Raw genomic sequence first — 13,496 nt, forward strand, 5'->3', positions numbered from 1 at the left:
GAAACACTGGCTTGGGAATTCAAACAGCAGTGGAGAATAAAGCGTCCTGTTACTGAAACGGACATTTCAGACTATTCTAAAAACAATATGACATAGCGGTATGCTTTTATGTAAAGTGAAGTGGGGGGTTTTAATGGGGGTGTGGGGGAGGCGGGGTTTCAACTCTGCATATTCTGGGTAAACCACAAATCCCATAAGTGCTTGTATTAAATATGATTACTGAATGTTAGCACAATGTCAGCTTTTAGAGGAAGAAAACTAATCTAAAGCATTCATTCATTCATTATCTGTAAGTGCTAATCCAGTTCAGGGTTGCAGTGGGTCCAGAGCCTACCTGGAATCATTGGGCGCAAAGCAGGAATACACCCTGGAGGGGGCGCCAGTCCTTCACAGGGCTAATCTAAAGCACATAAATCTATATCACTAATATAAAGAACTGTATGTAGGGTGTATGTATGCATCTGTATTTTTAAAATAATTTAAACTATGTCATATTTACAAAACTCTTTCAAGAATAAATTGGGATTTTATTTAAACTTTCTTTAACTGACAAGTACAAAGAAAATAATTCCAGTAATTTCACTGGCCAGGCTACATCACATTTTCTAAAATATAAACACATTCAGAATTTGATGCAACACACTCTATAAAAAAGTTGGGACAGAGGCATATTTACCACTGTGATACCAAAATTAAATTACACTGTTTAATCACATGGGAACGGAGGATAACAATTTGTTAAAGGTTTGCAAGTTGAATTTCACCCATTCTTGCTTGATACAAGACTTCAGGGGATCAACAGACTGCAGTCATTGTCTCATTATCCTCTTCATGATGCACCACGCTGTTTCAACAGCAGACAGATCTGGACGGCAGACAGGCAAATCAAGCACTGTGTGTCTACAAAACTAGGCTGTTGTAGCACATCCGGAACTTACCTTGATGGCAGCATATGTCTCTCCAATAACCCAATATACACCTCCACATCAATGGTACTGTTGCACACATGCAGTGGTATGCACTGATATATGCCCCATGCCACGACAGTTGGCTTTTTCATGACTGATAAGTCTGGATGATTTCCCATTTTTAGAGATCTCATTAACTCATTTGACCACAACACACATTTCTACTCTTTCAGGCCATCTGAGATGAGCTTGGGCCCAGAAAACTCAACAGAATTTATGTATTAATTTCTCCTTGCATAACAGAGTTGATGTTGATTCTCTTCATGCAGGTTTCCAAAATAATCCTGAGCCCATGAAGCCATACATGATGAAAGCTGTCCTCATGAAATAGGTCTGAGGGTATAAAAGATCTATTCTCAATATTATGTACGGTAGATGGTGAAAGACCCGTTTTCTTCGTATACTGGCACTGAGAAAAAAAAAGTTTCCTTTTGATCAGTTTGACAAGTGCCAAGCCACAATTTCTCTGCTCACAAAGACTGAGCCTTTGATTGTTCTATACACAATCATATCATCTTCACCTGCTTATTGTGAAATGACTTAAAACAGTGTAAGATGAATATTCTTCAAAATACCCACTCTGATTTTGTCTCGTCTCAACACATTTTGAATGTGTTCATGCATTTGTTTATATGCACGAGGAAATAATCAAGTTGGTCAGCACAAACTTTGGAAATCTCTTCTTTGTATTTTGTCAGTTACATAAGGATCAAGAAAATGAACAAATCACAGATCCTTGGTGTTTAAAAAAAGCATGTGAATATTTTGAATACACCTTAGATAAAAAAAAATATACAAATAGAACAGTTGAATGTTTCTTGACATTTTCCTCAAAACTTGTTTGAGTTCCTGATGTTGAGATTGCTATAATTTATGATTCTTATTGGTGCTGATTAGTGGAAGGATCTGAAACAATCTATGACCGTTTCCAGAAAAATATAGGACTAAGACATGAAAGATATTTTGGAAGGTTTGAAGACATTGTTGTTGTCTTCGTTCTTCTGCTAAAAAGGTCTCTTCTGGAATAAAATGTTTGCTATAGCCTATACTGAGTTAGATATTGGCAGCATTTTCATCCAGCTGACCTCATGGATGTAAAGCATTCACTCTTAATCAGAATTCACCAAAAGCTGTACAAAAGACATACGCAGAAATGTGTGCAGCAGTAATACACCTGAAAAACTTAAGATAAGCTCTCATTGTGTTTACATGGACCTTGTTGGTGCAGAAGGTCAGAGTTTACCTTTGTGGTTTTTGCCGTCTCTGGAACCTTTGGGCAGAGGGGTGTAAGGTGTGCAGGTGACTTCTGTTCCGATTTCTCTGGAATCCTACAAAACAAAAGAGGAGGCAAATTCAGCACACATTAGCTGAATGTGTTAATGGTTGGCTCTATTCTACACCTGTGCTGCTCCGCCGTGCACTCTGAGCAGATTTATTATGTTGGATAGACAGGAGAAATGTACTTTATTGATTTTGGAGCAATGAATGCATTGATCCTAATTGAGTCTTAAATGAAAAGCACTCATTTGTCACCACCAATCAGAAGTATTCGTCCAGATTGATGGCAAGAAATGGAGACTGAAATTGAATGAGTGTGAGAGTGCAAGAGCGAGAGAGAGAGACAGAGAGAGAGAGAGAGAGAGAGAGAGAGAGTGAGTGCAAGACAATGAGAAAGTGTAGAGAGAAAGAAAGTGAATGTGAGGGGTGGGGTGCAGGCGAAGGATTTCATTGCTATGAATGATTGTCCATGTGCCATAAATTTTCCCAGAGCAGTGGAGAGGTAATGGTGGAAGCAGCGCTGCTGTTTTATCAGGGTGCAGGGTGGCTTTCATTAGCTTGTGTGAGGGCAGGGGAGAGGGGAGGTGAATAGAGACCCTCGCTTTGATTATCTGTCCCCTGCTTGTTTAAGACAGGACCAGGGGAAGGCCCCAGCTTTCACTAAGCCATGAACTGACCCTGAGGTCAGCCTGGGGGCATCCTGTCACTCATACTCTTACACCCTCACTCTCCTACTCCCCACACACTGTGCTGTGTGCTGACAAACCAACAGGTGGCATGAAATTACTGCTCCCTCAAGCCTGGCCTTGCGTTTAAGTAAACTCATCTCTCACTCTCCGCACTCAGAAGACCTCCCTAAACAAACAAACATCTGCACAAAGCTCACTTTATAGACCAAGAGTGCAACAAGACGGGGGGGTGGGGGGGGACCTAGAGGACCTAGACTCTTGGCGTATTCATTTTGAACCACAGCAATTTGTTTTTTTCCTCTTTAGTTTTCTTTCAAGGACAGAAAACTGCCCTAGTTAGCCTTTAAGACTAGCTGCAAAAAAACCTACAGGGAACAGTTCACAAGGTATTTAATCATCACAATGGCCAACACTGACAAACACACACTACAAAAGGCTTAGCTCAGATATACCAGTCATTGTTTCTTTCCAGCAAGGGGCATAGCCTTGAAAATGCAAAGAGGACATTGTTAAATGTATAGCTTTTCTGGGGCAAACCAAAGTTGAAAATGTAGAAAGTCAGATAAGGCTGGGTAGGGTTTATAAAGGACGTAAGGAAAAGAACTAGGACAGAAATCTATAGTAAATCCTATGGTTCTTTGGTGTGATGCCAAAGAAGAGGAGAACCTCTCAGTGCATGGATATTAAAGGCTGACATGTAGTATCTACCTCTTTAAACTTTAAAGTTTGATTACGAAACCTACTGTAGCATGTATGTGGCTGACATTTTATGTTTATATTCACTGTCTGTTACCACAGGAGCTCATTTGTAACTTTAGCTGTTTTATTTTTTAGCACTTTATTTGTAGTCAGTTCCACCTTAAGTAATCTGTAAAATTTTAAAAATAAGTCAGTTTTACCCACCTAAGGAATAAAAATAATGCAACATCCTCATCTCTTTTCATGCTTTTCAACATTCAGAGGACTCTCCACCATCCAAACTCCTCCAGATGCCATTTCCCAGCCATGGCTCAGCCAGTGACACACAGAGAAAAAGCCTGAGCCATTTTGGACCAAGACCCTTCGTTTTTATCTCCATTTACCGAGCTAGATAATTGCAAGGAATTTAGGGATTTCGTTATCTACAGACCATATCATCATCAAAAGATTCAGAGAATCTGAAGAAATCACTGCAAGTAAACGGCAAGCCGAAAACCAACATTGAATGCCTGTGGCCTTCGATCCTACTGCATTAAAAACCGACATCATTCTATAACAAAATTTTACCACATGGGCTCAAGAACACTTCAGAAAACCATTGTCAGTGAACACAGTTCGTCGCTTCCCCTACAAGTGCAAGTAAAAACTCTATCATGCAAAGCGAAAGTCATATATCAACAACACCCAGAAACAATGTTGGCTTCTCTGGGCCTGAACTCATCTGAGATGGACTGATGTCCTGTCTTCTGATGAGTCCACATTTCAAATTGTTTTTGGAAATCATGGAGGTTGGGTCCTCTGGGCCAAAGAGGAAAAGGACTGTCTGAATTGTTATCAGCGAAAAAAGTTCAAACATCAGCATCTCTGGTGGTATGGAGGTTTGTTAGTGCCCATGGCATGGGTAACTTGCACATCTGTGAAGTCACCATTAATGCTGAAAAGTACATACAGGTTTTGGAGCAACATATGCTGCCATCAAAGCAACGTCTTTTTCAGGGACATCTCTGCTTATTTCAGCAAGACAATGCCAAGCCACGCTCTGCACGTGTTACAACAGCGTGGATTCTTAGTAAGAGTGCGGGCACTAGACTGGCCTGCCTGCAGTCCAGACCTGTCTCCCATTGAAAATGTGTGTCACATTATGAAGTGTAAAATACAACAACGGAGAGACCGGACTGCTGAGTTGTACATCAAGCAAGAATGGGAATGAATACCATCTACAAAGCTTCAACAATTAGTTTTATCAGGTCCTAAAAACCTACTGAATGTTGTTAAAAGGAAAGGTGATGTAACACAGTGGTAAACATGCCCCTGTCCCAACATGTTGCAGGCCTCATTCAAAATGAGTGAAAATTTGCAAAAAAACATTAAATATTTTTGTCTTTGTAGTGTATTCAATTGAATATAGGTTGAAAATGATTTGCAAATCATTGTATTCTGTTTTTATTTATGTTATACCCAACGCTGGAAAGTTGTACTAACTGGGGACTTTTATTTTGTAAGAGTGTACAAGAAAAGTATATTTTCTTCTTAATCATTATTCTTAAATTAAAGCATTATCACTTCATGCATCCTGCAATTAATTATCACCGGTTTGATGGCGCAAGGTAGTGGTATGGCCTTCCGAGCATGTCAGCAGTTTCCTCGTTACCAGCTTCAATCTCCTCCAGCCATTTGGCTTTAATATCTTAAAGCAGCGTTTTGAGAGTCAGCTTCAGTCTGCCCTGACTAATTTCCTCTGGGCTTGACAGATCAGAGGCCTTCCCCGGCAAACGGCCCTCTCCCCGCCACAAAGCCCCTCGTAATCCCGCTGCTTGTCTACAATTAATCTTCCCAGTTGCCACATTATTAACACCACCACCCACAGGCAGGGGCCGGCTTTGCCCCACTGGACATGGCTCAGCCCCCCCGGCAGCCCAGCGGCCAGGCACGTCAATCAGAGCCCTGCGCAAAAGTCCCCGCTGTCAACATCAGAGATCCCACCCCCCTTCTCCGGCCAAGTCCACTGATCAAACACCCCCACCCCTGGAGAAGATTAATCAGAGCACTCCCTCCCACTTCCTCCCCTCCACTCCCCTCCCCTCCTCTCCTTTCTCTTTATTCAATGAGCCATCCTCGTGATGAGAAAGGAGGCCTGCCTCATAATGGGAATCCCTGCGAAACAAAGTTAAAGGAAAACTCAATTTGAATGCCAGCTGTTATCAGGCTCCCTTTTTTTCTGTAGCTTCTTAAAGGGCAGACGAACAAGAGGTCCCGCTTTGATCAGCACCCTTAAGATTTTACACAAACATAATCACAAGCCAAAGGGTCGCTCCAGGCCTCAGGAATTCATTCATTCCAGGGGCTTAGAGCACACACACAGGCAGTTAAGAGCTTTTTGCTTTCACTCAGCCATTTGTCTTTATTTGCTTGCATTACCTTTTATCTAACATGTGTTTTGATCTGTCGGATTAGAATGACTGATAACAGTGGGAATCGAGGTAATGTGCTCAGGGAACACTGCACTGTTGAAATCTATAAGCTGATCCCAAAGAGAAATATGGAACAAGAGCAATAAGGAAGAACAGAATATCAAAGGAAGCCTGGTCATGGCGGACTGAAGTCAGCGAGGACCCTCACGCTGTGAGGAAGAGTCCCAGAGCTCAGTGCTGAGGGGGAAACACTGAGCACTGCGTAAACAGGACTTAATTTCACCAGTGTTGTAACAAAACCTTGTATCTGTGAAATAGTTAATTTATAGCCAAACTAAACAGTCTTATGTTTAATTCATGAAGGTACATCGTTACATTAATAGCTGATTAATTAATTTGGTTTTATTGAATAACTTTGAGTATATCTACAGCATATTTGCCATAAAATCGCATCTTTTTAGGATTGAGCTTTGTTTTATTCCTTTTTTTTAATATTGTACCAGGTGGGTGATTCGTCTTGTTCATTATTGTGACTCACTTCTATGAGGTCACATTATTATCAAAAAGCAAATGTTTTGTTGTTTTGAGTTATTGTGAGTTTTTTTTCAGTGAGTTTAATTCTGTAGATTAAAAGATCCAAATTTTTATAATGAGTATAGAATGTTGTTTTTAATATTCGTACTGTGTAAAGGGTGGTAGGAACTTTAAAATGTTATAAAAATAATATAATAACATTTCAGGAGGTTTCAGTATGCTACGAAGCTTTGTGGCATTAGCCTATTTTTGAGAATCTTCCTCCCTTTTCCCTCATCTCTCTGTTGTAAAGAATCTTCATCAAAGGCAAGTGTTAAAGCAGTGACTGAGTGAGACACGTACCATATGCTTCAGCCATTTTGGGAGGGGCTGGTATAATAGTGCAGATAACCTCTGATCTGTAAGTTCATCACAATTCTTATACACCAGTGAAGACCAGCAGACCGTCATGTACAACACGAGGTGATCAGAAAACTGATTTACAAGAACATAAAACAAGCCTCTATTTAATAACTACAGTTTGTAGACCTGTCTTTCCATTTGTGTCCACTGCCTGGTGTCCCCCCCCTCTCCCACACAGCAGAGGAGGACCGAGTGGCCCAGGTGTGGGTGGTAGTATGTGCACTGGTCAGATGGGGGCGCTGCAGTGTAAAGTATATAAGATTGTCGCATGGCCACTCGTCAGACTGAGCGCTCACTCTGCAGGCCCTGGGCATATGCTGCCTGCTCACATCATTATTGTCTTTATACACTGAGTAATCACCACAGTTTATGATAATGCAGCAGAAATTTACAAGCTGGGGACGGAAGAAATCTCTAATAATGGCATTAACAGAGAAAGCCACAGCAGCCCTTATCCCACTGGGAGCCTCGCTATCAGAGGGAGGACTCCTTGCTGAAAATGTCACAGTGAAATATGACTCCTCTGCTGGATTATACATCACACTCACGCTCTCTCCCTCCTTCTGTTCTTCTCCCAACACAAATACAGTAAACGCTGCTAAAATCCAGTCATTCACGATCATCTTCTCCAAACTAATCTGGACTTCAGAGAGAGAATGTGAAGAGGCCCAGTTCATAGATCATTGCGTATTTATTACATATAGAATTAAATTTGGTGTATAAACTGATCAACCATATCATTATGACCACCTCTTTGTATCTACACTCACTGTACATTCTCCCAGCTCCAGACAGGAGCACGCTGTAATTCTGCATTAAGACTGTATTATATTTTCTACTCTGCATACTTTTTGCCCATTTCAACCTGTTCTTCAGTGGTTACCATCACAGAGCAGGCATGATTTATCAGCGCTGCAGTGACACTGATGTGGTGATGGTGTGTTAAGTGTGTGTTGTGCTGGTACGAGTGGATCACATTTTAAAGGCCTCAGTGTCACTAACAATCGTCCACCAACCAAAAACCATCCAGCCGACTGCGTCCTGTGTCCACTGATGGACTAGTTCAAAATAAGCCTTTGGCTTTGTCTCTGATGCTGAAATCCTTTTTTAAATAAATAAATAAATAAATAACTTTATATGATAGGTTAATTCATCTTCATACACCTGATCAGCACTAATCAAATCACCAGCACACACACACACACACACACACACACACAGAGAGAGAGAGAGAGAGAGAGAGAGAGAGAGAGAGAGAAATCAGTGTAAACACAAGTGCTTTTTTATCTCCTTATACATCTGGACAAGTAGACAAAGTGCTAAAACGAAATAAATGTGGCCTGACAGCCACTTCAAAGAGTTCAGCCAGGGGCTTACTGCTACTTAAGGCACAGGAATGTTGTTGCTAAGCATCAACCTACAACCTATCAGCCCCTACAGAAGAGCTGCTTTCCCTTTAAGAGAGAGAGGGGGGAAATGAGAGGGGGAGAGAGAGAGAGAGAGAGAGAGAGAGAGAGAGAGAGAAAGTCAACAGTAAGGGGAGGCTGGGGATTCAAGGAGATTTTGTAGCTTAAAGCAATTGTTAGAAGAAACAAGCTTTCTGTTTTGTTTTCTCTTGACACCATTTCGGCTTTTTGTGCTTGCAAAAGACATGTAGAAAAATGTCTTTTGATATGTTTTCTCTTTGGGTCTGTATCAAAAAAATATTTTCTGTGGGTATGAAACTTTCCTTGTCTTTCTTGTAACACTTGCAGCGCTCTCTGATGATCTGAAGATCAGAGAAAAGCAAACTTATATGAGCATTTGAGTCAACACCAAGCGCTAGCTTGACATCTATTTTCAATAAAATTAACATCATTTGTACCCTTAAAAAACAGCGTGCTGGATATGAATGCGAGTTTACTTTAATCACTTTTGCATGGCAAACCACTATATATGCATTAAAAATAATAATTTATATATTTATAATGTAAATATCCATATATGCATAGTTTTTCAGAATATTCAGATATGCAAGTCTTTCTTGATTTAAATCACATGGTAAAAACACAAGACCATGCTACAGAAGTTAAATTCAGTGAGAAAGTATTACAGGGTCAACATCTGACGCTGATAGGGGCAAAAGGGCAAAATACTTCTACTACAGTATGAACAGACAAGCTATCTTCAGAAAGCCAGGGTAATGTTTCTGACCTTGATAATTGTATCTGAGATGGGCAGCTCTCATGTGCTTTACATTATGGCCGTGTTCATAAAAAAGTTTTAATACTTTTCTTCTCGGGTAATGAGTGGTGAGAAAGTGGGATGTAAGGGCGCCTGGGTTTTTCAGGGTTTTATAAAGTGTATGCCATAGCGGCAGCACAGCCGTGAGTGGCGTTGAGGGTGTGTTTAATGATTTACCAGTTCTACTTCAATGAGCCTATGCTAAGCAAATGGATCATATGATCAGTGATCACAAGTGAAGCAGTTTTTGCCTGGAGCAGCGAGCTGAACAGGCCTAGCGCCTTCCACAGCCGCAGCTCTGTGTGCTCGCCTCACTGTTAGACAAGCAAAGGTTAGGCACAACAGGAAGTTAATCACCCATATCAACAAGCACTACATTTAACTCGCTTTTTAGGGGTTGAATTTTAAAGAGCCTGCTGACCTTTTATCGCTGAGTACTTCTCGGAGTCGGCCATGGTCATTTAACCAGCACCCACACAGCTGTAATAAAGGACCACAAAAAAGTACACGGGTCCAATTCATCCCTCGCCTAGTGCAGATTAACACTGTTATTCATTGATGTCACTCTCAGCATTGATATAAATGGACCATGGGGAAGCTTTTAAGTCTGCAAAAAAAGCTTCGAAGGGGTCCGCTGCTGGCCAGGTCTGATCTATTATTTGGGTTAAGTTTTAGTTCTGAGCTCCACAGTTCCATATTCACAGCTCCTTTACTGTGTGCACATGTAGATCACTGATAGAAGCCTGATAAAGGCCTTCCCCAAGGCTAAAGTGCAAGGAAAATGTAAAGGTACATTAAGCTTGTCTACATCAGATAGGCACTGCACATACACTAACTAGCTGCCATTAAATTAAGAAACTGTCTACAGATGATTGACACATAAAAAGGAACTACAAGAGTTGTCTATTACACCGCTTTTTAAATGTGGAAATAACACACAATTGTTATTCCAAGGAAAAATAGCTACTGTAAACTAGACATGAGTTACAGCTATGTATCGTACTGCCATACACCATATTTCAAAATGTCTGAGAGAAAGAGCTGTGTGGAGCTAATGTTAGGCGACCATTTGAAGACAACTGAAAAACAATGAAAATAAAAATTTGATTAGTCATCACTACACCACGACACTACCATACTTCTACACAAAATAAACAAAAAGCTAGCTTAGGGATTAATATCTCACAATATTTTCATATTGACCTACACGAGACTAGTTATGAGCTGACTTATTTAATATTAACTAATGACACTAAGACAATTATATACATACTTAATAAATACTTAAATGAATCATACTCTCTCTCACACACAATGTATCATAAAAAGAAATAAAAAACTCTGGCAAGGTTTGATTGCACAACACTTGCATTTTATACTTGAATATATATATATATATATATATATATATATATATATATATATATATATATATATATATATATATATATATATATATATATATATATATATATATAAAATACATTCTTGACTCCCATAATCTAAACCTGAAAGACTTCCATCTAAATGAAGATAGTCTGACAGTGAAGATTATTATTATACTGCCGAATACCAAACATCAAGATCTGGAACGCATAATGATAAAAACAAACAGAATTCAACTGAATTCACACTACTTTCTGAAGTACTGAAAATAAATTTCATATGTGAAAACAGACAAAATTGACGTGTGAAAAGTTAATAAACAATAATTATTAATACTTGCACAACCTGCATAATAAATAAATTAAAAAACAAGTAAACAAACAAGTAAATAAAAACCTACACCAAGCTAGACTGAGCTGACGAAGCTTATTACACTGCTGAACACAGATTTTCCCATACCTTAAGCCCTCAAAAAAAGTTCTTAATTCCTCTTCTGCATTTCCAGCTCCTCACTTCTCCCTCTCATGTCCCCTCTATCCATTTCAAACACACACTTTCTCTCAAAAAGTGTGACACGTCGTGGCTCTTTCTGTTCCGATTAGGAACTGTATCTAATGTCAGAAATGTTTTCAAGTATGCAGGGATGTTAAATAATTGAAGATTCGGCGAGCAGGACTGTCACACTGGGTTGTCTGCGATGTTTCCTACGCAATTAGACGCTTGGAGACATTTGAAGAGGACCCACAAAGCAGTGCCGCAGAAAGTGACATGTGAACTTAAAGGAAATTAGCTCTTCACACAAGTGAAATGTGAAGGTTACTTAGCAATGCTTAGCTGTGAGTGCTGCGGCTCTGTGAAGTGCACGTTTGACTCAGCCCTGATGTGAAGAGTGCCATTTTCTTTACTTTCTGCTCGCCCGAGTCAGCACACATCACAGGCGGGAGGAAAACTCTCTCTGACTCGGGCTGTACCCCACAGAAAAAAACTGAAATGTGTCTAAATAATGAGATCTCTTGATGTTTGCTGGAGAGATGTGGGATGATGCGCACATAGGCAGACATGTACACACACACACACACACACACACACACATAAACATGGGTTATAAAAGTATGCTCATTAGTAACTAGCTTGATCTTTGCTCTCTGTTGTTTCAACTAAAAACAAACAAATGATTGCAATCACGGCATTTCAGCACACACGCAATCACAAAACTGGACTCATAATGAACTGCATCCTAAAAAAACCATAAAAAACCTAGATCACACTTTCCTCACTTTTCTAAAAACAAAGATATGTCCGATACAACACATACCCATTACATTTTCTCTCATAAATCCATACTGTACATATAATCTTTGGGACTTTTTGAGGGGATTATGATGTCACAAAATCAAAATTAACTCAAAATTCACAAGCATTTAAATCCAAGAAGTCAACATAAGGAATATTCAGCCCAGACAGCTTCTGGAATGAGGCAAACTATGCTATATATATATATATATATATATATATATATATATATATATATATATATATATACACACATGTTGCGTATGTTTTTTTTAATCCTAATGTGTAAATAACTTGGAAAAATGATCATGTCAAAAACTGCTTGTTGTACATAAAACCTTATAAATGTCATTAGAGGACTTTGGGGGGCGGGGGGAATAAAACTGCTCCAAAAACAAAAATGGCTGTTAAAGTTGGAGTCATTTAAAACAATAAAAAATCCTGCAACGAGGCAATTCCAGCTACGGAATCTTGTTTTAGTGTTTCAAAGGGTTTTGTTTTCCTGTTTTATCTCTGCATGGATAAAATGAGCGAAACTAACGGTCATTCCACGCAACATCTGCACTGGATGTATAACTTCACGAGCATAAAATAGTAGTCCTGACTGGTTCCAGGTACTCGCAAATTACTCATCAGCTCACAGTTATTGGACGCTGTGCTGAACACATGAGCCGCAGGATTAGGGGCTGTCACTTTTTATGAGCGTGAGTAATAACATGCTCACCATACTGTTTCTTACTTGCACCAGACGAACTGGGCAAATGACGACTGGAAATGGCTGGGTGCAGGGTGCAGTGTGCAGCGCTGGAGGCTGCTGCTGTTGCTGCTGTGTATAAAGGCTGGTGGGGAGAGATAGCAGGAGGGCCTCTCCTAGCCTTGCCTTGCCTCGCCTCGCCGCATCTTCCCCTCCCAGCCAGAAGGACTTACGAAGGTGAGTGCCTCCCTGACAGGCGCGAGAATAAAGGAGACAAACCCCAGATAAAAATTAAATAAAAAGTAGCTGTCTTAAACAGTAATTGCACTCCTTTGCTGAGCAGGCTTTCAGATATATAAACTTGATTTACTATCGGCTCAAACCTACAAATCAGGGCGGTCTGAGAAACACTTGTGCTATGAAATTGTTTAATCTCATCAAGTTCTGCTTTCACAGCAAGCCATAAATCACCGACTCTTTGTTATCATAGACCTCCATGAGCGCCTCTCAGGCAGGCAATGGATCGTAGGGTATATATAATCTTGACTGCACAAACAGCAGGGTCGTCGCCGGCTGAAATACTTTCATATTAGCGGTGCTGCAGCTGCTGGAACACAAGGCTATGATGGATATCTCATTTCCAATGCTCCGCATCTATTTCCAGCAAATTATTACGGCATAAATTTCTTGTCAACAGAAACGGCCAATTAATTAAGTTAAAAATGGACTCGTGATCGCATCTGCAAACCAAACACAAGAGCGGGGGCAATTTTCCAGTAAGTGGATTTACCGGCGGGGTCAGTTTAATGAATGATTTTAAACTTTGTCATAAACTTCCAGACAGGCCAATATCTACACAGGAGCTCCAGTGCACACTAGGTGCTGACAGATTTACATAAAGCCTATTTATGTGCGGAGC

The 13,496-nt window shown here is 40.1% G+C and overlaps 1 protein-coding gene across 1 annotated transcript in view; it reads right to left on the bottom strand.

Moving 5' to 3' along the window:
- The window catches only part of lrmda (leucine rich melanocyte differentiation associated), a 307,085-nt gene that overhangs the window by 34,053 nt on the left and 259,536 nt on the right, over nt 1-13,496 (bottom strand). The window contains exon 6 of the mRNA XM_066679287.1: nt 2,212-2,296. Coding sequence (XP_066535384.1) covers nt 2,212-2,296 — 85 coding nt within the window. The remainder of the gene's footprint in view (nt 1-2,211; nt 2,297-13,496) is intronic.

The sequence above is a fragment of the Hoplias malabaricus genome, chromosome 8, assembly GCF_029633855.1.
Source record: "Hoplias malabaricus isolate fHopMal1 chromosome 8, fHopMal1.hap1, whole genome shotgun sequence".
NCBI lineage: Eukaryota > Metazoa > Chordata > Actinopteri > Characiformes > Erythrinidae > Hoplias > Hoplias malabaricus.